Below are 25,382 nucleotides of genomic sequence, written 5' to 3'. Positions count from 1 at the left end.
AAGATATTCCAATGTTAGTTAGAGTTTGGTGTATGGTGGTTGAATGTGATAAATACTAATAAATATATATACTTTAACACGATGTTGGTCAACTATTTATAAGAGTGAGTTGAGCCTTCACACTTATAAGTCTTAAATTAACACGATTTTTATGATAAATTATCATATTAGTCTTACTTTCTCTTAATTTGTCTTTAGAGTACCGAGATGTATTTATTTAAGTATTTAATTACTTTGACCGAAGAGATATGAGTATCTGTGTATGTATAAATAAGTGTAATACAATAAAGAGAAATAAGTAAATAAACATTAGTTGCTAATGGTTTTTGATAAGTAAATGTAAATGTAAAATGACAAAACAAATTATAAAAAAATCGCTTTTAAGTCAATTTTGTTAGTAATCATGGTAATTAAGTCTTATTATCTTCTTAATAAAATTCCAATATATCTTCACAAACTTTTATTCTTTAATATTATTATTAATCTTGAATCATTTAAAATTTAGTCATCCATTGTTTACTTTTCTTCAGATATTTATTAGAAAATTTAACATAGATCCTTCTCCCCAAACCTCTCAAAGGACTGAATCCATTGAATGACTTTTAAGTCAAATGATCCACATATAAACAAGTCACTTATTTATTTATTTATAGTTTATCATTTTAGTAGTTGAAGTTGATTTATTAAGTTAAAATAATTTATGTTCTTGTTTGGACCGGAAGGTCTCCTTTGATCAAGTATGATCTTCACTTCTTTGGATGTCAGTAGGCGTTTATGTATTGTTATTGATCTCCAGTTAGAATTTGAAAGTATCAATAAGAGATATTCCAATGTTAGTCAAAGTTTGGTATATAGTGGTTGAATGTAATAAATACTAATAAATATATACCTTAATATGATGTTGGTCAATTATTTATAAAAATGAGTTAAATCTTCAACATTTGTAAATCTTAAATTAACATGATTTTCATGATAAATTCTCATATTAATCTGACTTTCTTTTATTTATCTTTAGAGTACCGAGATGTATTTATTTAAGTATTTAATTAGTTAGAACAACGAGATATGGTTACAACATATAAATATATAAATAAGTGTAATATAATAAATAGATAAACACTAATTTTGGTAGTGCTCTTTGACATGTAAATGTAAAATGAGAAATTTTTTTATCATGTTCTAGGCCATGTACTATTTTAACTTTGAAAGGGGATGAAAAATAAAAACTTTATGAAATGCCAAATAAAGTTGAGTGGTTTAAAAAGAGAAAAAGTTGAGAGTATTTGTCGTATCAGTAAAATTGAAGCAAAAGCAAACGCAGCAGTGCAATAGGATGAGAGAAAAAGATACGCACAGAAGAAAAAAAAAACCTAAATTCCTTTGAATTGTCATAATCACTTCCATCATTTTCCAAACTTGAAAATTTCATAATAGGCTCCAAAGTTGGAACAAATCACACACCAAAGCAAATATAATTTAAGTGACTTGGTGTGTAAAAATCATTTTATATTTCTAATAAAAAAATAAGCACTTCAATATAAAATTAAGGTGTGATTTTGTTTTTGTTCTCATTATCTATTGACTTTGTTAATTAAATTGGAGAATTTGGTGGATATTTTCAGTGGGATCTTTTGTTTTTAATATAGTTTTCTTTATTCACACAACTTTCATCTTAATCTTCGAATTTAGTTTCTTTCATATAATCTTGTTCTGAACCTACTAAGATCATTATAAATATACAACTTTTTATTAAAATATTTATGTTTTATTTATTACTTTAAAAAAATTAATTTTATCTCACTAGTTTGAGTATTTTAATTAGGTTTTAAAATTAAATCAACATAATTTCTCTCGTCAAATTTATTTTAACAGCATTATTATAACACGTGAATTCATTTCTCTTGCTATATATATCGTTATGTCAAATTTAATAGAAAATATGTCATTTTTCATTTATATAATGTGCTATTATTGTAACGTGGTTATTGCTTATTTAATAAATAAAAAATTATCCTCAATTTTAAAAAGAAATATATAACTGAAAATGTGTTTTTTATATGGATTTAGAGTGTTTTTTTATGTTTTTCTTTTTTTATTATTTAAACAATATATTTTATGTTATAGTAGATAATTGATGGATGAATTTTGAAATATAAATATACTTTATATGTCAAAGTTTATAATAAATATCTAATATAAATTTTATTGCAAAACTATTTGGTTTTTCTCATTTAGTTGCATTTTTTCCCTCTCCTTCTTCTAACGTTCAAACTTCGATTATCATTGAGAGTGTGCTTGAGAGAAATTCTCCAAATTTTATTAGTGATAATAACAAACATTTGTTTTGCTATTAATACTAATTTATAAAATTATAATAAGTAATGTTATTGATGAGACGTAATTAATATATATAATTATAAAAATAATATCATCTTATTTATCTTGTATTTATTTTTCTCTTGGTGTATTTCCTACAAACCACTTATTTCGAATATCATAAAATCATCTCTCCCTAACCAATACATTTATAAAACAATATTAAAAGTAATGAAATATGATAAAAAATTGAATGTGGTAGTTTTGGTCTATGAAGCTCGAACACTTCTCTTAAATGGCGTGTCAGTGTCCAATACTCGTGTTAGACACCGACACTCGTATAACATTTGTAGGACACGTATCCGTGAAGTGTCCAATTCAAAAAGTATTTATTATATTTCTGACAATTCTAGTACGGTTCTAACACAATTTTAAAAAGGAAAAATATATTAATTTTCTCAAAATTCAAACTTTATTGCATAAATTTTTATTATGATTATAAAACTAAGAAACAAATCGTTGTGAACTAGTCATAAAAAACATTTTTCCGTCCCAAAAAAGAATCTAAAACATATTTGTACACATAAATTTTTATTGTCAATTTATATAATTCATAATTATATAATATATAGATCTGTATCCCGTGTCCAATATTTTTGAGATTTTACGTATCTCCGTATCCGTATCGTATCAGTGTCTGTGTTCGTGTTACATCGGTTTTGGTTGTGATGAATTTTGAGGAGAAGAAGAAAAATGAAAAATGTGAAATTTGAGATTTGATTGGCGTGGAATTACAGCAGCCTTGGAAATTTTGAACATCTTTTTGCCACACATTTGGCAGAGTCTGTGTAGGAAATGGATGAGAGCCACTAGTTTTGGTGAAAAAGCAAAACTGAGATTTGGATTTGGTGACATATGAGAAAAGAGAAAGAGAAAGAGAAAAAGGATAGTATCTTCTTTTGGCATCTCCATTATTGCTCTCTGCCACTCCCATCTTTTTCTTCAATAATAAATGCTTCTTTCCTATTTTAATATTCCTCATTACTTGTCCTCACTCCACCCACTTGTACCTAAAACTCTTTCAAAAAAACAAAACCAATATTATATTATATACTAGCTGTATTCCATTACTGCCATTTTCTTTCACTTTTACTTTTACCTAGTTTTTGGGGATAAATATTACTTTATTAAAATATCTCATTAGGGTTTCGATCAAGCCAAAACTAAGATAATTTTTTTAAATGCATGTCTAGTTTATTAAGTTAATGGCGAATTCACCATTTTTATTTATTTATTTTGGTTTCTGTTGAATAGACCAAGGAATTTTTTAAGAAGGGTGATGAAAGTGGGTTGGAGTGGGTAAGTAGCTATCCCTTTATTTGAAAAGAATATGTCCCATTTAAAAGAATTTTTTATTTATTGAGTATTCATTTTAAACATATTTGTAAACTATTATATATATACACTAATACATATTATTCCAAAATAAAGTTTTTCTTTAAATAAATTTAAATGAGTTGTATGTTAATATATTTAATTTTTTCTGTTCAAGAAAATCATGAAATAGAAACCAATTTTTAGAAACCAAAATAATTAGTTGCAATAATAACTAAATTAGAGACCATTTTAGAAACTAAAAACAAAATTGGTTTCTAAATTAGTTTCTATTATAGTTAAATAGTTTCTAAATTGGTATGTAATTAGCAACTAAGGTTTTAACTACCAATTATTTAGTTTCTAAAATGTTGGTTGCTAATTAGATACCAATTTAGAAACTATTTAACAATAATAAAAATTAAGTTAGAAACCATTTTTAGAAATGGTCTATAATTTAGTTACTATTACAACTAATTATTTTGGTCTCTAAAAATTAGTTTTACATGATTTGTTTGTAGTAGTTGTTTTAAGTTATTGGACTTTGTTTGTTTGATCCAATTTTCTTTTTCTGTTTCAGTTAAGTCTTAGTTTGTTTTTTATATACTCCATGTATTTTACTCTTTAGTATACAAGTGAATAAGAATTTAGTTTGTATTTTATTTTTTTTACTTTCTCTCTATTTTTTTTACTTTCTCTCTTTTATGTTTGAGTCATTGTATTTTCTTCATTTGCAATTAAGGTTCATCATAATCTTCATTTCTCCATTGCGATTACGTGCACTCCATTTATGCACCACATCGGACAAGAAATATTCATCTTCATTAACTGTAATATTGTACTAAAAATTTAACTTAAATAAAACTAGTTCTTAAAAAATAACTTAAATTTTCTAAGTCTAAAATAATCTTTAAAATCAATTTTTAAATAATTTTTATTGTTAATTTTTTATCATTAATAACTTTATTTTCATTATTTGATTTTCAAAGAAGTATCCAAATAAGAATTATTAACAACTACAATTAGTGAGTATATGCAGATAATTAAAATAGTTATGGATGTTATCTTTAGGTATTTTATTGAAAACACTTATTTAAAATAAATATATATATATATATATATATATATATATATATATTGTGAATTTTACCCTCAAATATCTACAAGAATAATTCTTTTTTTTTTATAAAGGGCTTTTCATTTTCCTTGAGTTAAGATAGAAAGAAATAAGGGATGCAACCCTAACAGAAAATTGACACTTTTTACAATAATTTTTAATTTAAAAAATATATTTTTGAAAAAAATGTTAATCTTAATCAATCCCTTAATATAATCACGAACAATACATCATTTGAAGGATCTAAATAAATAGTAACAGCAAAAACAAAAGAAATTACAAAAATAAATAAAAATATAATTTTATTATTTTAAATATAAAAAATGGATGTATAAGTCATATTTGATCATTCCCATCTTACGTAATAGAACTCATCACTTAACAAATATCTACTAACACCAAAACATAAATAAAATGTTACTGTTTTATTTTATAGTTGTGTCAATGAACAAGTGAGGGAGAGTGACATCAGAAAAATTAAGTATATATTAATGATTTGAATGGAGTGAAAGGAAGATAAACTGTTTAAATTGGTGTGAGATTGAGGCATTTCCTTTGTGTTATAAGTTAGCTAATTTAATTAAAAATATTATAAACTTTTAAAAAATTAAAATTATTTTAATATCGTTATTAGAAATAAAAATATGCAAAATTAAATAAAAAAATCATATAATAACATATTTAATAGATATTGTAGTGTCAGCATATGTGATACCGGTGAAATAAAACTTAATTAAGTTTAGTTTGTGCATGAAATAACATATTATGGGTGGTTTGATAACAGTTCGATAACGGATGAGCTTATAAGTTCAAGAAATTCTCGTTAGGATAGGTTCAAAAATGTCTCTGATACCATATCATAAAATAAAACAGAAATGAACAAAAAAGTAAAAAGGAAGACAAAGAATATGAGGATCAATATCTGTCATTAAAAAAACAGTACATAAAATCGTATTATAAAATAAAACAGAAATGAACAAAAAAGTAAAAAGAAAGACAAAGAATATGAAGATAAATATCTCTCATTATAAAAACAATACCTAAAAGTTATTCGGTGAAATAAAACTTAATTAAGTTTAGTTTGTGCATGAAATAACATATTATGGGTGGTTTGATAACAGTTTGGATGACCTTATAAGTTCAACAAATTCTCGTTAGGATAGGTTCAAAAATGTCTCTGATACCATATTATAAAATAAAACAGAAATGGACAAAAAAGTAAAAAGGAAGACAAAAAATATGAGGATAAATATCTGTCATTATAAAAACAATACATAAAATCGTATTATAAAATAAAACAAAAATAAAAAAAAAGTAAAAAGAAAGACAAAGAATATGAAGATAAATATCTTTCATTATAAAAACAATACATAAAAGTTATTCATCATTGTAAAAGGAAGCAACTAAAAATTAAAAAAGACATTAGGCTATATCATATGAATAAATATGATATTAGGCTACCATAAAATTTTGATAAAAGTTAAATATTTTTAGAAGACCTCCTTCACTTTTACATATTTATGAGGTACGTGGTCTTTAAAGTAACAAATGTTTTATCATTGTTGATGCATTACAATGATTTTTTTTTTTTCAATTTCTTAATAAATTTTACTACAAAAAATTATAAATTTATTGACGAAAAATTACCAATGGTTAGGTATTTATTGTTAATTTGATGTAACGACAAATATGTAAAACCAAAAATCCATCAGTGATTTGATATTAATTAAAATTTGTCGGTAACTATCCATAATATAATAATAATAATAATTAAAGTAATAATAATAATAATAATAATAATAAAAATAACTATGATAGTAACATTGAATTTTTTTAAAAACAGTTGGGAACACATTAATTTTTTTTTTAAAAAAGTTAGATTCAAAATTGAACTTTTTAATAAAAAAAATAAGTGATATGAAGCTCTTTAGTATATGAGGAATGAAATTGATTTTTATCCTTTAGTACTAAAAAGATAATTAAGAATAATAATAATAATAATAATAATGAAGATAATAATAATAATTTTTTTTATTTTATATTAATATATATTAAAATGAAAATATTAATTGAATAATTTAATTAATAATATTATTATTATTAATATTATTAATTGTATATTAATATTATTAATAATATTATTATTATTAATTAATAATAATTAACATTGTTAATATTATTAATTATTGTTAGTATTAGTATTATTAATTGTTGTTATTGTTAATATTATTAATTGTTAATATTATTATTAATAACATTATTAATTTTAGAATAAAAATAATAAAAATCATAACATGATAAAAAGTTTATCTATTTTAGTGATTGTAAGTTATATGTATAGTTGTTCGACTTGAGTTTGATTTCCTCTTCCAACAATTGTCTTCACAAATAACATTATTGATTGCTCATGTACGGATCAAGAACAGTAAAGACATTTTTTGACATCTTAAGATATAATCAATTTCATGTTAAACTATCTAAGTGCCAATTTTAAATGGTTGATGTGAAATTTTTAGGATATCTAATATCAAATTGCAATAGACCTCAAACAATATATATGATCAGATCCTTACGAGTTTAATTAACTATTATCATAAGTTCATTAAAGGATTTTTCAAGATAATGTCACCTTTGATACAACCGAGTCATAAGGATTAACCTTTTTCTTAGACAAACAAATGTGAACAAAGTTTCCTTATGTTGAAATAAAGTTGTTGGAGATATGATTCATGTATTTGATGAATCTAACTTTGTTAATATTCTAGATGTTCTATCACCCATCAAACAGTCTCGTGACACGAGAATCTAAATGTTTTGATGATAATAAACACTATAAAGTGTGTTATGATTTTTAATAAAACTCACGTATGTACAAATACTAAAGTTTAAGCCTAGACTATTTTAACAAGAAAGATGAGCAACGCTCACTAAAAATTAGAAATATGAACAAAACTCAATAAATTAGAAAGATGAGAAAGATTCACTAAATTAGAAAGATGAGTAAAACTCACTAGACTATCACACTGGAGTACACACAAAGATGTGTTAGATAGTACAACTGTGAATACAAATGGTCTTACAGTAGTGGAACGTGACCAAATCTCGTCAAACGGTCTCAAAAGCTATATCAAGGCAAACACTTCCAAAACACGAAGAAAAATCAACAATATAGTGTTCATGGATACATTAGACAATCATTGAAGCTTACACTTCATAGAATATCATATCGTCTTCTATTCGTCAGATGATTTATTATATCAAGGAGTATCTATAATTAATTTTTACATTTTTAGAACACTTTCTATCGTTGTGTACGAATCTTATTTGCGGATATTAATTCATATACAACACATTTTTCAAATAAGATTAATGATGGCATGATTTTAGAAAGCTTTCGTATTTAAAAACATAATCAGATCACATTGATAATATTTCAATATGAAATATTATGTGCTTTGATGTTTGGTGAATAACATATTGATTATAAACTATTTTAAATACAATTATGACTTAATTATTAATTTTAAGACTGTATTAGAAAGTGTTGAAATAAACAATGTTTTAACTAGAAAATTTTCAAAAAATAAAGTACGCGTAATTTTTATATTAAAATATTAAATTGTTTTTAAAAATATATTTCCCGAAATATATCCATGTTAAAATTTTGTTTACACTTCAACATTCAAATCTTACATTAATTTGTAAATTATTTAAAAATACTTTTACTTAAAAATCTTGAAATAAGAGGTTTAGATAATTCGAAGATATTAAAATATGTTATTTCAGTGATACCTACACTTTATAAAAAAAACACAAGTCACTACTATTTACGTTTAGGTTTATATGCTATGTTTTTTTTATAATGTAATTGTGTACATCAATTTCTTTTTTCTTGATCCTAAGTCACTACTTCATAAATAAGTTAAATGGTTTGCAAAATTGGGCTCGACTATTCTCACTTTTTTTTTCTTCCCTTTTTCCATCTTTTATTTTATTTTTTTGAAATATTCCACCTTAACTTTTAATTTTTTTTCTCTTGTCTTTAACTCTTTTCAATACACAATAAAAACATATTTACATTATATATCTTATAACCATACACAAAATGTATTTTCATTTTGTATCAAACTTCTTAATACAATGGAAACGCATTTTTATTTATGTTATTGTTCACGATGAAAAAACATGCTTATATATCAAGACCGTTTCTTCCTCCACCTCCATATGTTCTTCTCCCACTTTTATAAATTTTTATTTTTCTAAAAATGTTCCTATGTAATATTTCCGGAAGTCATTTTTTAAATTCATAATTAGTTTTCGAATTATATAATCCGAAAATCTTTTTTCAGATGTATGATTACTTTCTGAATTACATAATCTGGAAGTATTTTCTAACTTCCGAATTATGTAATCCAGAAGTCTTTTTTCAAATGTGTGTTCGGATTACATAATCCGGAAGCTACTATCAAATCCAGACTTCTGGATTATATAATCTGAAATACCATTCTGGATTATGTAATTCGAAATATGGAGGTGGCATAAGAAAGATAAAAAAATATTTTCATGTTTTATATGGAGGTACCAAAAGAACATATGGAGGTGCAGGAAGAAATAGTCATATATCCATATAACTGAGTTTTCTTTACACATTGGAAACACATGTGCTCAAAGATATATTTGGAAAAGAAAAATAACAAACACAATATGTGGTAAGAATAGAAAACAGTTGGTGGGAATAATAAAGCTTCCAACGGAATTTAAATAAGCCCGCTGATTAAGGTAGTCACATAGGCCCAATAAGACCCATGAACAAATATGTTCTTATCTGAACTTCGATACCAAAAGAACAAAAAAAGTTTCATTTAGGTTAATATTTGAAAAGTTAAGTTCATAATTTAAAGAAATGTTCTAAGTCTAATATTTAAAATAAATTTCTTTAGCTTTTGATGCAAAATAGATATATTTAAAATAAACACATTTGTTGTCTCATAAAATATAAAAGACCAATCTCATAATTAAATAATAAACAAGTTAACTTTTATCTGTAAGAATATTTGGCATATTTATAAATATATTTATTTTAGTTAATTGTATTTATTATTTTATTTATTTTCTTTCAGAATCCATTTTACAAAAGCCTTTAATTTGAAAAAGTTTAGCCCGCTAATTTATTTATCTTATAGAATGAAACTTATATTATCTAATTTAATTGACTTCTAAAACTAAAACTCATATAATTTTATAGTTGTTTCAATAGAAAATTAATATTTATTCTAGTATATTAAACTAATTTAGCCTCTTCGGAACCTTTAAACGAGATAAAAAAAATCACTAAAGTTTTAGCAAGCAAGACTTATAAGCAACTTGATATTTTATTTTGATATTTTATTTATATTTGTAGAAAATTAACATGTAACGTATGTTCTTATTACTATAATTAAAAAAGTATGTAAAATATAATTTAAATTAAAAAATACTATAATTTTTTTATATTAGAACTTAAAATAATATATTAATTTATCAAAGATTAAAAAAGATATGTAAATGTTCTTAACAAGAATGGATTAGGAGGGTTGCGAGGTGGAAAAAGAAGATTTATTTGTGTACGGAACTTTGTAATGTTAACTAATCATAATGACAGAGAGAAGGGAGGTTCACCCATAAAAGACTCTTTCGACGTTCAAGTCAATATGAATATATTATATTTGTGAATATAAGAGAGTATGAAGAGTTGAATGAGTACTTGAGTTATAGTCTGATTAATGTGTCTTATTGAAAGAACGGTTATTGGTCCGAGTGTATCTTGTTGTAATTGAGACTATATACAAATTCCCGAGCTCGAAATCCGAGAAGATTTGCAAGTGGATTAATTTGAAGAATGAAAGATCTCGGTTTGGACCCGTTTGGGTTTAGCATAAGTCAACCATTGATTTTGATTTCGAGTAATGTCTGTTAATCATTTTGATCTAAAAATTTGTACTATTTTCGATGATCGTTTGAACTCAGACAATAGTACTTGACCATTTGGTTTAAATTTGAGAAAACTTTCTAATGATCGTTCAATCTCGACTAAGTATTGTTGATCTGATGACAGTTTGGTCTCAGGGTGCTCTTTGACTCTGTTTGACCTAAGTTTGCAAAAAATCTTGATAATCATTTGATCTCAACTAAATAATGTTGATCTAATGATTGTTTAGTATTGGAGAGCGTCACTTAACTATTTAGTTAAAGTTGAAAAAAAAAACATTTGACCATAATAGGAAATGAGAAAGAAGTTGAAGACATTAAAGAAGAGGAAAAACTTTTAATGTTTATTATTATAATTTTTTAATGTTTGTGAATCTTATTATTCACAGTAATAAACAATTCATAATTCAAAAATATAAAATCTCTTATACATTGTATCTCAATTCAACTACCGAATTGGATTGATAAAGAATAAACCAGTACAAATTGAAACAGATTAAACCTGGTATATTTTTCCACCCTTAACTAAAACTGGCATATTTCTCATAAGCTTGCACGTAAAAATATACAATTGATACTAATTTGGGAAGATTTGATTGGTTTATGGAGGGACTCAAAAGAAGTTACCATCACATTCCACTACCTTTTGCAATTTGTTCCAGTAACACCAGGAAAAAAATCCAAATGAAAGAAAAACTGTTGATTACTCATACATATCTAATAATACAGCTACATAAATAAATATCAGAAGAAAAAAAGTTGATTGAGTTCATATGGCTCTAGGTGGTTTTTCCAGCAAGGCAGATAGATATATCTCATCCTTTGACTTTGAAGATATAACCCACTTGTGTTTCTTGTACCTTAATTGAAGAAACATGTACATATAGTCATCCAAATCCTTTCTGTTGCAGAAGAATCTGTCTATCCACAACAAACCTCCTGGTCTTAGAATTCTATCCCAATCATACAGTATAAAGTCCAACAGCAAAAGATCAATCCAACTATCCATAAAACCATGGGTGTGCACCAAGTCCATGGTGTTATCAAACAATGGAAGCCTTTGGTTTAATGTGACATATAAAGGAACCAAGCCCCTAAGAGCTATCATCTCATTGAAAGGAGCCCCAAGATTGAGTGCAGCTGAGACAATTGTTACATTTTGCTCCCTCATTCTTGCTGCAAATGTGCCACTCCCAATGCCATAGTCTAGTCCAATCCTAAACTCTCCTGGCTTGATTGCCAAAACTTCACTGATAAGAAAATCCACAGCAGAACTATTAGACACCCATTTCAGCTTTTCCTTCTCCATTTCAAAGCATCCAGTGCATTTTGAGAAACCCCTTTTTGGGTTCTTGCTGGATAAGCACTCAAATTTTCTGCATTGGTAATTGCCCCATCTCACATTTCTTCCATCTGGTAGTCTCCAAAGTGACTCATTGATAGGGTATGGCCTTTGGTACTCCTTTGAGGCCCTTGTCAAACACCTTCTTCTGGGCAAAGGATCACACCCATTAAGCATAAGCTTCTGAGCCAAATTCCAATCATCATCACAGTAGGAGCCAATGTCATAGTCCATGTACTTCTCTAGCTCTTTCTTGTACAAAACACAGGCATGACCAATTGTGTTGTAAACCTTGTCTGTACCATATAGGTTGATCTTACCAACTCTATTCTCCTTTGGGGTTATGTACTTTCTAATCTCCTCAGTGATGAAAAAATTGATCAAAGGATCCTCCTTCACTGTGGAGTTCATCCCTTCAACCCTTGGAACCCGAATCTGCCTTAGGGCAACATTGGCACTATGAAGAGGCCTAACTATTTGATCCTCTAAAAACTCCTTGTCCAACAAGCTACCTTTGTTTTTCTGCATTTGTTGCACTTTTGACTCAAGCTTTCCCTGCAATGTTTCCAACATCTCTATCACTTCTCCAATTCTCTCAGAGAGTGATTTGACATCAAAGCCATCAGAAACGTCTCTCACATTGTAGAAGTGTTGGCATATGTCTTCATTGTGGAGGAAAAACCCTGCTGAGTAGAATCTAGTGAGACTCAAAATGCTTACCAAGATGACCAACCCTCCCAAAATCATCTGTATCCAACCCATTATTCTGGCAAGCCTGCATTTGGGAAGACATGATCTCCCCATGATGAAAAATAGTTGTTCTGAAACAGATTGATGAAAAACTAATATAGGCACATCATACAGTAAAAGAAAACTAGCAAATGCTCTATAGCTAAAAGAAACAAGAGTTGAACAATTTCTGTTGAAAAACTGCATTTGGATATTCATTGAAAATAGAATAATAATAACTTCCTCACCAACATGTGCTTCATGAACTTGACTTGCAGAATACTCAAAGTGTTAAACAGACTCAACTTGTCTATAAACTATGAACTCATCACGTGATTCTTCTATGATCCAAAGAAATAGGTGCAATAAAAGTACTTCTAAACGTTCCGATCCAGTTTTGGTGGAGGGAAATCTTAGATTTCAAGAATGCTGCAAGAGAACCAAAAAATATTTCTAAAACTAAAGTTCTATTACAACCACAAAAATAATTTTTAGTGAAGTATTAAATTTACACTTGACCTTTTCTTATATATTATTAAAGAAAAGAAGTTTAGAGTAAAGGCTTTTTTCAAATATAAACGAATTAGTAAATATAAAAAATATAAAAATAAAATATAGATAATTAATAATTAAAAATGTGGAAATATCGCTTTTAAAAAAGAGATTTCTATTAATTTTGTGTGTAAATCATACAAGTATTTTTGTAATCACTTAATTAATACAACTTATATGTATGTTATAAAAGTTTAATACAACTCGTATATTATTATAAAAGAAAGGAAGATTGGGTTAACACTGTTTCGCTAACATTAATGTTACGTTTGCAAATATGCATGAAACTAAATAAATAATTAAATGAGAAATAAACATAAAAGTTAAAAAATAATCAAACATTGACGATTAATAATTTCACAAATGAAAACATCACATGTAAGAGTAATAACCTGATTTAGCTTATATTATAATTTCGAAAATTATTACATTTTAGTGAATTTTATAATAACTAAAGATATTTCATGAAAACATTGTATTATAATTTAAAATAACAGCATAGTAGGAAATAAATTAGAATTAAATTATATCTAGCGTAAATGTAGCATATATTAAGTTAGAAAAAATGTCATTTTGTAAATAAGGCACCAAACAACAACAAAGTAAGTTGCATATTTATAAGCATCTTAAGAAGGAGAATTTCCTTTAAGGTAATTATTAAAATAGAATTGGCTCATAATGTTCATACTCCTTTTATCGAATGAAAGACATAGATACATGTTATTAAGAACATTTTTTTTTATTGATTTTTAACTTGATTTTATTTATTTATTTCTTTACTTGTGTTGTCATGTTTCTTTGATTTGTATATGTTCTTTACTTAACTCTATAAAAAGTTCAAACAAAGAAGAAGATTTTGAGGAAGAAGAATTTATATTAATGTGAGTTCCCTTGAAGGATTTTTTTAGTTAGGTTACTAGCAAATTTTAATTCTCCATCTTTTTTTCTAACAAAGATTTGTCTTCTTTTGTTCTATCTTTCCTATTTCTTCACTCTTCAAATTTTCATTTTAATTTTTCTTGTCCTTACTCTAATATCCTAAGCTTTTTTTTTCTAGGATAGCAAAACTATTTCCTTTCTCAATCTTTCTCTTTTCTTTTTTATTTTCAACTTGGTATGTACTTTATCTTTCATAACTAAAGAAGGTGATAGAGAATAAAGTACAAACTTATTTTCTTATAAGTGAAAATAATTTTAGTACAACCATCATGAATAGTTTTATTATCAAATTGTCATAGTCATCCTAACAAAACATAATAAACTTTCATCGAAACTAAATTGCATAAAACATTATCCTCATAGTGGTCAATGCATTTTGACAGTTTTGATTAACTAGATATGGAAAAGTTATAGTGAAATATTTTGGTCAACACCAGTGAAATAAAGTTATAGTTGTTTTTGTATCAATCGATTGGTTTTTCTGAAGTGTAATTCTTAAATCACCTTATTCAATTTTATCTTCAACAGACTTATGCATATAATTGTTAGTCTTATGAAAAAAACATGAACAAATTCTTCAACAATTAAAAGCCTTCCTTTATACATTCTATATGCATGTTCATTCAAAGCATAACCAATAAGAATTCCTTCATCAGATTTTGCATCAAATTTTCCAAGATTATCCTTATCATTATTTAAAACAAATCATTTACAACCAAACACTCACTACACCATTTTCTATCTATGGTAACATTTTTCTAGTAACATTTATTTAAAATGTTACAGTATATTAATTTTAATTATTATAGTAACACTTTTTTACATAAATGTTACTATAAATAAAATAAATATAAATTTTAATTATTTAGTAACAATTTTGATATAAATGTCAGTATACACTAAACAAACAGTAACATTTTATAAATATATTATCTCTTAAATTTTTTAATTTAGTAAAGTTTTTAAATATTACACTTAATTAAATTTATACAAAATATACTTTCAATTTTTCACTTTCCTCTTCGTCACTCTCGCAGTCTCGTTCGTCACTCTCGCCGTTCCTCTTCACTCTCGCCGTTCCTCTTCGTCACTCTCTCAGTCTCGCCGTTCCTCTTCGTCACTCTCCCAGTCTCGCTGTAGTTCCTCTTTGTCACTCTCTCAGTCTCGCCGTTCCTCTTCCTCATGTTTCACTCTGTTCTCCGTGCTTCATCTATGTCCTTCTCGTTCTTTCGGAGGTAAAGATTTTCTCGATTGTTCAAACGCTTCAATTTGTTATTGGTTTCATTACAGTTTTTATTTCTCATATTTCAACCTTGGATTAGTGTTTTTTTAGTAGGTGATTATTGCGGTTTCATTTTCAATGATTAATTTGTGTTTGATTTCAGTATTAAAACGCTAATAATTAGTGATTCTCTCATTGATTTGGTACAAGACGTGTTGATTCTGATTTGGCAGTGTTATGATAATATTAATTATTTTTATTTGATAGATCTTTTCTTCTAGTGGTAATTGGAGATTTTGTTGATTTGTTTTTTATTTATTTCTCGATGCAGTTAACTCTGCTCCATTTCCAGCTCGTGCTCAAGTGATAATTGTGGATTTCTATTTAGGACTACAGCTGAAGGTATGTCTCGGAACATCACTGTTCCAGTTGCTATGTATAACTTCTTTTTCCATGTTTTCCCTGCCTTTTCAATGATTTTCACTATTAGGATGTCTTTGTGGGAAAACTAGAAATAATGTTGTTAATGAAAGGGAATATGTAACATGTTGGATTTAAGGATTGCATAGCAAATAAGAGAGTTATGCATGTGAAATAATGAGCCTAGCTAGCTGGTATACATCAGGACTCAATTAATTTCTCGTTGCAGTGCCTATAATCAGTGTTGTGTTTAGCAAATTAAAGTCTACCCTAGATAGCTAGTACCGAAACCAGTGGCATGTCCAGTACTTATACAAATAGTTTCTGAAACATTGGCAAAAACCACTCCATGGAATTCTAAGTAACATGCTTATTTAGATTCGGTGGATGGTGTAATCAAGAGAGGGGAACCTTTATTGCTGTGTGTACAATTTTGATAACATGGAACTGAATTTTAACTTTGTCAGAGAGCTCAACCAAACCACTATATTGGATACATATAATTCAGAATAGAAGCCATGAGACAAAAGATAAAAAGAAGAGTGTAGGACCCTGCCACCCAAAATCTCCCTAGAGCTCATGGGTCCTAACCTTGTGCCTTTTGCCAAACTAGAATGACCAACTAATCAATTTTCAAAAGATTCCAATGTTTTTCCTCACATATCATCAACAACCCTTCCTTTTATTAATCTTATCCTTACAAGTCACTCACACTAATCAACCCACTAAACTAATGCATATTAGCTACCTAATACGTATAAATAACAACGCTCAAACCATATTCAAATTCTTTATTTTTCCTTTCCTTAACCACCTTTCTATATCTCTACGTATTACCAGAGGAAAACCTACAATTATTATTATTATCCAACAAAACAAATTGAAAGCCACAGTTACAAGACATGGCCTATTAACATATCTAATGTAAAACGCCTTTCATGAATCTCAAAACTTTACTTAATTCTCAAAAATAGATTGAATGTTTAATTGGATTGAGTAAAACAGAGGCTAATTTTTATCTTCCTTATCCTCTACCGAGGCTACCATTTTGCCTACCTTTAATGCTTCATTGTTATTTCACATCATGTTGATTGTATCTTGTATTCTAGTTTTGATCTTTTTTTATTCTTAGAATTTAAATTGTTGAATAGTTACTCTCCTTTAATTTCTCAAGTTCATAGATAATTTTGTTATTAATAGATAATTTTTCATTTTTTATCAGGTATTTCATTTTTAGCTTCAAGACAACATAAGCATGGACAAGAATTGGGTGGTAGCACCTAGAACATCTACTAGGTATTTAAATGGTTTGGAATTTTTTTCTAAATTTTGCATTTGAAAATGCTGCACAAGGAGATGAGATTTTATGTCCCTGCAAAAAGTGTAATAATTGTACTTGGGGTAACCGAAAGTATGTGCATGAGCATTTATTGTGTGACGGATTTGATAGAAATTATACTAGATGGGTTTTTCATGGAGAGGGTGGATCTTCAAAGAAGATATATGGTGCTGATAGAGAGAAATATTGTATGTCTAAGGTTTTGGATGGTTTGTTGGAGGAAACTTTTATGATGCCCACAGATCTTGAAGAAAATGAATTCAATGATATTATAGATGAAGATAATGAAGAGCTTGATACTGAAACAACTAGATTTACCAAATTGATACGTGATGCTCATCAAGAAGTATACCCAGGTTGTAAAAATTTCTCTAAGTTATCAGTCATTGTTCGATTGCTACATATTAAGAATCTCCATGGATGGAGTAATGTTTCATTTGATATGTTGCTGAAATTTTTAGAAGAGTTACTTCCTGAAAACTCTTGTTTGCCATCATCATACCAGGATTGCAAGTTCATCATTAAGGACTTGGGTTTTAATTATGAAAAGATTGATGCATGTCCTAATGACTGTGTTTTATTTCGGAAGGAGTATGAGAATGAAGTTAGGTGTCCTAAATGTGGTTCTTATAGATATAAAGAAAAGAAGCATAAAAATTCTAGAAGAAAAGTTTCCTGTAAGGTTGCTTCACGTCCAATTCCAGCCAAGGTTTTGAGGTACTTTCCTTTAAAACAAAGGATAAAAAGGTTATTTATGTCATCAAAAACTGCTATGTCAATGAAATGGCATGATGAAGGTCGTACTAAAGATGGAAAGCTAAGACATCCAGCTGATTCACTTGCTTGGAAAACCTTTGATTCTCTACATCCTAACTTTGCATCAGATCCTCGAAATGTGAGGCTTGGGTTAGCAAGTGATGGATTTACTCCATTTAAGATTATGGGCAAAGGACATAGTATTTGGCCTGTGGTTTTAATGACTTATAATTTAGCTCCATGGGATTGTATGAAACAACCTTACTTAATGTTGTCATTAGTAATTCCTGGTCCTTCTTCCCCTAAAAGTAGTATTGATATTTATTTAGAACCTCTTATTGATGAGTTGAAGGAGTTGTGGGAGAAAGGGTTTGAAACTTATGATGCTTCTAGCAAACAGTTTTTTCAGGCACATGTTGCATTACTTTGGACTATTAGTGACTTGCCTGCTTATACTATGTTATCAGGTTGGAGTACAAGTGGAAAATTGGCATGCCCGGTATGTAACTACCACACATGCTCTAGGTACTTAAACAATAGTAAAAAGATGTGTTATATGTGTCATCGAAGATGGTTAGACTCAAAACATAAGCGGCGAAAAGATAAGAAGTGTTTTGATGGTAACCAAGAATTGAGAGGAATACCTACTCCATTAACAGGGTCTAACATATTGGATATATTAGGTGATAGAAAAAATGTATTTGGAAATGCTCAGAAAAAGAAAAGAAAGAAACATGATCCATGGACCAAAAAGAGTATATTCTTTAACTTGCCATATTGGGAGACTAATTTGCTTCGTCACAATCTTGATGTCATGCATATTGAAAAGAATATATGTGAAAATGTAATAAGAACATTATTGAATATAGAGAGGAAACCAAAGGAGCATCTGAGAACCCGCCTTGACTTGGTAGAGATGGGTATAAGGAAAGACCTTCATCCTATAAATATAGGACCAAACAAGGTATTCCTTCCACATGCAAGATTTTCACTTTCGGTAAAAGAAAAAGACATCTTTTGTCGTGTTCTAAAAGGAGTGAAAGTTCCAGAAAGTTATGGTTCCAATGTTTCTAGATGTGTTAATCTTGAACAACAAAATTTTCTTGGACTAAAAAGTCATGATTTCCATATATTGATGCAAGATTTGCTAAAAGTAGCAATTCGAAAAGTGTTGCCAAAAGAAGTTGCAAGAGTTTTAATGAAGTTAAGTTCTTTCTTCAAAATTTTATGCTCTAAAGTCATCATAATTGAGGAGTTTGATTCATTGGATGCAGAAATTGCCTTAATTCTATGTGAATTGGAGAGGATTTTTCCTCCATCTTTTTTTGTCATAATGGTTCATCTATCCATACATTTAGCGTATGAGGCTAAAATTGCTGGGCCAGTACATTACCGTTGGATGTATCTAATTGAAAGGTAATTCTTTTACTAACTGACTATTTTTTTTTTGTAGTTATATTCTCCTCTTTTATTCCTAATCATAGTTTTATATTCTTGTAGATTTCTCCATAGGTTAAAGGTTTACGTGCGTAATAGAAATTATCCGGAAGGTTCAATTGTAGAAGGGTATTTGGCGGATGAGTGTTTGACATTTTGCTCAAGATATTTGAATGATAATGTCCAAACAAAGTTCAACAAGCTGCCAAGGAATGTAGATGGTCCAATAGGGAATGGAGTGATGACTAGTTTGGAACCTCTTGAGTGGGAACAAGCTCACCGTTATGTGTTGTTTAATTGTGAGCTCATCAAGTCATTTGTCACGTAAGTATCCATATTTTTATCTTTTTGTATGAGATTTTAACTTTTGTGAGCTTATTCAAAAAAAATTATATTTTTGCAGAGAACATGAGGAATTTCTTTCTAGTAATGCTTGTGAAGATTCAACAAGAAATTGGAATACGACGAAATATCAATATCTTACATTTCACACATGGTTTGAAAATCATGTTAAAAATGTTGTTGTTAGTGAAGAGGTTAAATGGTTGGCTAAAGGGCTAATAGTGTTGCTAGAAGATTTTTAGCTTATGTGATAAATGGGTACAAGTTTATTATTGAGGGTTGTGAGAGGCAGACACAAAACTTTGGAGTAATGGTTACTTCATCTACTGTTAGGTTTAAAAATAAAGAAGATGAAAATCCTGAAGTAGAAAATGTTACCTACTATGGAGTTTTGAAAGATATAATAGAGTTAGATTATTATGGACACTCTAAGTTTGTGTTGTTTAGATGTGATTGGTTTGAGAGTAAGCAAGATCATTTTGGGTTAACACTAGTAAATTTTGGAAAGTTGATTTACAAAAGTGACCCTTTTGTATTTGCAACTCAAGTAAAGCAAGTATATTACACAGAAGATCCAACTGATAATTGGCACGTTGTCACTAAAACCACCCCTAGAGATTTGTTTGATGTACATGGAGATTTAGAGAATGATGATATGGAAAACTACCTGGGAGATAAATTAGAAAGTCCTTTTTTTCATCAACCTATGATTGATGAAGATGAAGGTGAGCATGTTAGTTGGTTTAGGGATGATGTACCTGGAACAACAGTTGATACAAGTATAATGGATAATCATTGAACATGATATTAATGTTTTTTTAATGTAGTTTTTGTGTGTTTTTGTGTGTACAACTTTTTGTGGAATTACTTTTATAATTTTATGGCTAGTGGTGAGAAAGAAAAACCACCTTTGCTGGCGAAGAAATTTCCAAGTGGTTCTATGATTGAAATACTTGACGGGTTGGAAGAAACCGCATCAAGACTTAGTCAAACTCCAGTCCACCACATTGGTTAGTTATTTATATATATGCTTATTTAAATAAGTAATTTGTTATTGTATATGTCTAGTTGGCAATGTACTGATTTTTTAATTTTATACATTATTAACAGGGTCTAGTAAAAGAAAAAGAGGCCTACCAGATGTCTCAAGACTCATGGCTTGAAAGATGAAGAGCGTTTACCGGTTAAACTCAATGCTCTTGGCCAACCTGTTGGTACTTATCGAGCTGCATTGAGTAATTATCTGGGGACACTAGCTAGGAATGCACATCTTGCTCCTCTGACTTTCACTACTTGGAAAGGACTAAAAGATCACTGGGATGACATGTGGAAAATAGTCTTGGTACTTCACTAACTTTTTATCTTTAATTATATATAATACTTAAATTCTGATATTTATTAATTGATGTGATGCAGTCAAAATTTGACATTGAAGAACGTGCTAGAAAGTGGGTTCTAGGAAGCATATCCTCAAGTTGGAGGAACCACAAATGTCGATTGAAGACAAAATATTTTTTTTCCCAATATGACAGAGGATTACCACTTAAAGAATTGTCCCTTGAGTATTCCAGTTGACCAGTGGAAAGTTCTTGTTAAATTTTGGAAATCTGACATAGCCAAGGTACTTATATACTTTGATTGATTTTTATCTTTACTCTTCTCATGATTTTATTATAAAGGTTTGTAGTGAGAAGAACAAAGCAAGTAGAGCAAAATTTATTATTGTTCATACCACGGGAACTAAAACTTTTGTTGAGATACGATATGAAGAGGTTAGGCCAATTGCATAATTAGTGTATTAATGATTTTATTTCTCTTGTGCTAATATTTTTTTTCTTCTGTGATAGGCACTGAAAAATACTGATGGAAGAGAGCCATCTCGTGCAGAAATGTTTATCATGACACATAAGCCTAGGAGTGAGGAAACCAAAAAAATTATTGTATGTAATCTGAATCATTATGAGTATCACGTTTCAATTCTGCTTCTTCTGAAAACTCTTGTTTGCTGCTGGTGCAATAGTGACAGAGGTTGATCCAGTGTCTGAAAACCCCTTTTTCACGTTTCAATTCATTGGCCATATTGATTGGTACATAGGGAGGTTATTTTTAGGCAATGTCATGGTGTTTTCTACAGTTTTTGTGTGTTTTGGTCTTGTGAATTCAATTCTGCTTCTCTTTTTAACGCATATCAGAAAAATTTGTAACTTCATTTCCCTACTTTTATTCATAATTATACCTCTTTTATTCATAATTATTCAGTCAAAGCTTGAGGATGCAGTTGCTTCTAGTTCAGAAGAACGAGATAAAACTTCCGATGATGTATTTTCCCAAGTCTTTGGAAAAGAGCGACATGGATATGTACGAACCTATGGAAAAGGGGTTGTGCCTTCAGACTTGTGGGGATCAAAATCTCAAATTGAGATACAAAAATTAGTTGATGAAGTTCAAAAAAATGCCCAAGTTGAGCTTCAAAGGATAAAAGAAAAAATGCAAGAAAAAATGCAAGAGGAGATGGAAGCCAAGCTAAAACAGCAAGTAGAAGCAATGAAAATTGATCTTTTAAACAACATCAAATCTGCTTTCACTCAATTGCAAAGTTGTATTCCAGGAGTAATGACCCAAGATCTACAAGAAGAAATTGTTGTTGAGGTATATAATTTAAATTTTACATTAAACTTATTAATGAATTAGATAGTACACATTACATTTTGTTTACTTTAATGTAGAAACAAAGTCAGGCCACTCCTAGAAGCAAAAAGAGAAAAACAGAGAAAACTAACACGAAATTAGCTAAGGGGTGAACTCATATAACATTTTTTCTTTATTTTGTTTTTATATTATTTATTAATTAATTTTGTTAATCTTGTTTTGGAATACATTCTACTATTTTTATTATCCAGGAAATCAGAAGACCTTACAGTGGGAGTTGTCACACTTGAAAAAGATCTTAAGACACTCCAACATCCATCCACTGCCATTGAACTCTTCATGTAAATATAGTCATCTAAAATATGTTTCTAATTTTGTACTTTGATTTATTGGTTACTAACAATCATTATTACAGGGAGGAATTTGAAAATAATTATAAAGAAATAAATGTTGATTCAGAGAATGTTGAAAGAGTAAGTGAAATTAAAAAAATTGATATTTCAATTATTTGAAGTCACTGGTAATTAACATTTCTTTTGAAAAAATAGGTTCATAAAAAGGCTTTTAAAGCATGGAAGTGTATGAAAAATGAAGTAAGTCTAAGTCTTTTTGTTTTATTTTAAGTAATTTAATATTGATTGACTTAATTATGATATTTGAATCAGGAAAAAGAAATTTATTTCAATAGAGCAGCCAGACTAAGAGGAAAACTACATTTCAGTATAGTAGAAGAAAGGTTATTAGTGTAATTTATTATAAGATCATAGTTGTATATGTTTATTTTGTTTCATTATTGTTTTTTTAATGAACTCCATCTAACACAAGTATTGAAATCAGTGGTGTTCAAAAGAAACAGATTGGAAAAAGAGAACGGAAACCAAAGCTTCATTTTGATGGGACAAATTAAGGTTCATGATTAGGTAATCAGATTTTTTTTTATATTCTTTATTATAGTTGATGATGGTTCCATCTATTTGTTCTCATAGTTTCTTCTTTCAATTTGATTTCTTCTTTACAATTGCTTTATTGGAATTAAACACCTCGAACAAATAGTTTTAGCATTTGATTGAGTGTGACATCATTGTATTTCATATGATTTTGAAAATATGAATAAACATGTGGCCACCTATAGCCTCCTGGAGTCATATTGCCCTTCCATGTGGAGGAAGTTACTGCAACCACTGTTTGCTTGCCTCATAAATGTAACATTAAGTTATAAACAGGTTGAGAAAATCCCCATTCATTTAATAGTCACTTCAAGCATTTATTTTTCTTTTTCTAAACCCAATTGCTGATATTGTTGCAATAAGTTTTGCTCCACTGCTATCTTCTTTCATTCACCTACACACCCTAAAATGGATGACAAAACTTCCTTTTTTTCTTGTTAGAACCTTTTGTGGTGCCATGCCTGCCTACTCACTCCTATGCACAAAATTTTCTTTAATTCAAGATTTGGTTATGATCATCATTCACACCATAGTTAAATAAGTAGAGAAAAAACAAAGATACATTCACTAAATTGTATACCAAATGTGTGCATTAAAGGATCGCATAAATTATTAAAATGAAATTGGGATTCTGATTTGAAAATAACAGGAAAAAAATAATGTACAAGTTTTGGTCATAAGTTGAATGTAGTTAACATTTGGTACTATAATGTTTCTTATATTTTTGTAAGAAGGGTACATCTCTCACTTCTGTGTTGTGCAACTATTTGATTGATTCCTGCCATGTCTTTAATACTGTGTGCATTTCTCAATCTATGACCAGTAAAGGCCAATGAGGCATTCTTTGTTGCTCTTTTTTCTTAGTTTTTTAGTTAGTATGACATTAAGAAAGACAATGTACTTGTCAAGAACAGGAAGTGGGGATTCTCCTAATGCTTAAAACAAGCAACACAGTAAAAACAAATTACCCCTTTATTCTGTAAAAAAAAACTACCGTCCACCTATACTCCCCCTATTAGTTGTTCTGACTATCAACACTTCATTTGTCTTTCTTAGGATTTGAGATGAGATAAATTGTTGACTAGTCGCAAGCTATATTTGAAGTGTGTAATTTTAGAATTTTTGTCATTGTTTCTTTCTTGAATATCTAAATAACTTATAGTAAATGTCTGCACATGTATGTTATGAGTTTAGTTGGTTCAAAACTATTCTTGGTATTTATCCTGTATTGCATTGAATTCAGTTGATATTTTAATTTACCTCTGTTTTTCTTTCAGATTGGATATCTGCTGACTAATGTCACAAAGTCAGTGTCACCAAATTTGATCCCATTGGTGAATGACTGTCATTATCATTCCCATGAACTGATTATGTGATTGTGAAACTCTAATCATAGTACATACTAGAAATTTTATGTGTGCTAGATGGTAAACACAAGTGACAATGTATTCACAAGATATTTCTAAATTCATTTTCAACTATTGAAAATCTATTGAAATTATTGACGTTTGTGTTGATAGATTTTTATTACTAGCTTGTTTATAAAATAAAAACATGTAAACATAATTGACACCTTACAATCTAAATCTAAATTTAAGTAATTTGTATAATTTTCTAATAAAAAAATTTACTAAAGATTTTTAGTAACATTTTTATAATGTTACTTTTTTGTTAAAATATTACTAAAAAAATTTAGTAACATTTTTTAAATGTCACTTCTTTATTAAAAAAAGTTACTAAATATTTTTAGTAATATTTTTATAATGTTACTTTTTTTTAAAAAAATATAACTAAAAAGATTTAGTAACATTTTTAAAATGTTACTTATTTATTAAAAAAAGTTACTAAAAACTTTTAGTAATATTTTTATAATGTTACTTATTTATTAAAAAAAGTTACTAAAAACTTTTAGTAATATTTTTATAATGTTACTG

At 28.3% G+C, this 25,382-nt stretch overlaps 3 protein-coding genes across 3 annotated transcripts; 2 read left to right on the top strand and 1 right to left on the bottom strand.

Moving 5' to 3' along the window:
* Positions 1 to 11,374: 11,374 nt before the first annotated feature.
* Positions 11,375 to 13,092, bottom strand: LOC137805775 (probable methyltransferase At1g29790). Its single transcript, XM_068605699.1, has one exon. It carries the CDS (start codon positions 13,062 to 13,064, stop codon positions 11,544 to 11,546), a length of 1,521 nt encoding a protein of 506 aa, XP_068461800.1. The 5' UTR covers positions 13,065 to 13,092; the 3' UTR covers positions 11,375 to 11,543.
* Positions 13,093 to 17,233: 4,141 nt separating this feature from the next.
* LOC137839005 (uncharacterized) lies at positions 17,234 to 21,206 on the top strand. The gene is made up of 6 exons (XM_068648135.1): positions 17,234 to 17,274; positions 17,429 to 19,489; positions 19,574 to 19,834; positions 20,066 to 20,577; positions 20,680 to 20,862; positions 21,019 to 21,206. The coding sequence occupies exons 1-6, from the start codon at positions 17,234 to 17,236 to the stop codon at positions 21,204 to 21,206; spliced, it is 3,246 nt and encodes a 1,081-aa protein (XP_068504236.1).
* LOC137839004 (uncharacterized) lies at positions 21,042 to 24,824 on the top strand. Its single transcript, XM_068648134.1, has 10 exons — positions 21,042 to 21,194; positions 21,269 to 21,473; positions 21,532 to 21,624; positions 21,700 to 21,792; positions 22,112 to 22,501; positions 22,579 to 22,649; positions 22,753 to 22,842; positions 22,917 to 22,974; positions 23,050 to 23,094; positions 24,726 to 24,824. Exons 2-10 carry the CDS (start codon positions 21,378 to 21,380, stop codon positions 24,822 to 24,824), a joined length of 1,035 nt encoding a protein of 344 aa, XP_068504235.1. The 5' UTR covers positions 21,042 to 21,194; positions 21,269 to 21,377.
* Positions 24,825 to 25,382: the final 558 nt, after the last annotated feature.

The sequence above is a fragment of the Phaseolus vulgaris genome, chromosome 3 (assembly GCF_000499845.2).
Source record: "Phaseolus vulgaris cultivar G19833 chromosome 3, P. vulgaris v2.0, whole genome shotgun sequence".
Lineage (NCBI taxonomy): Eukaryota > Viridiplantae > Streptophyta > Magnoliopsida > Fabales > Fabaceae > Phaseolus > Phaseolus vulgaris.
The sequence above is the reverse complement of the archived record's forward strand: the minus strand, read 5'-3'. Positions and strand labels throughout refer to the sequence as shown.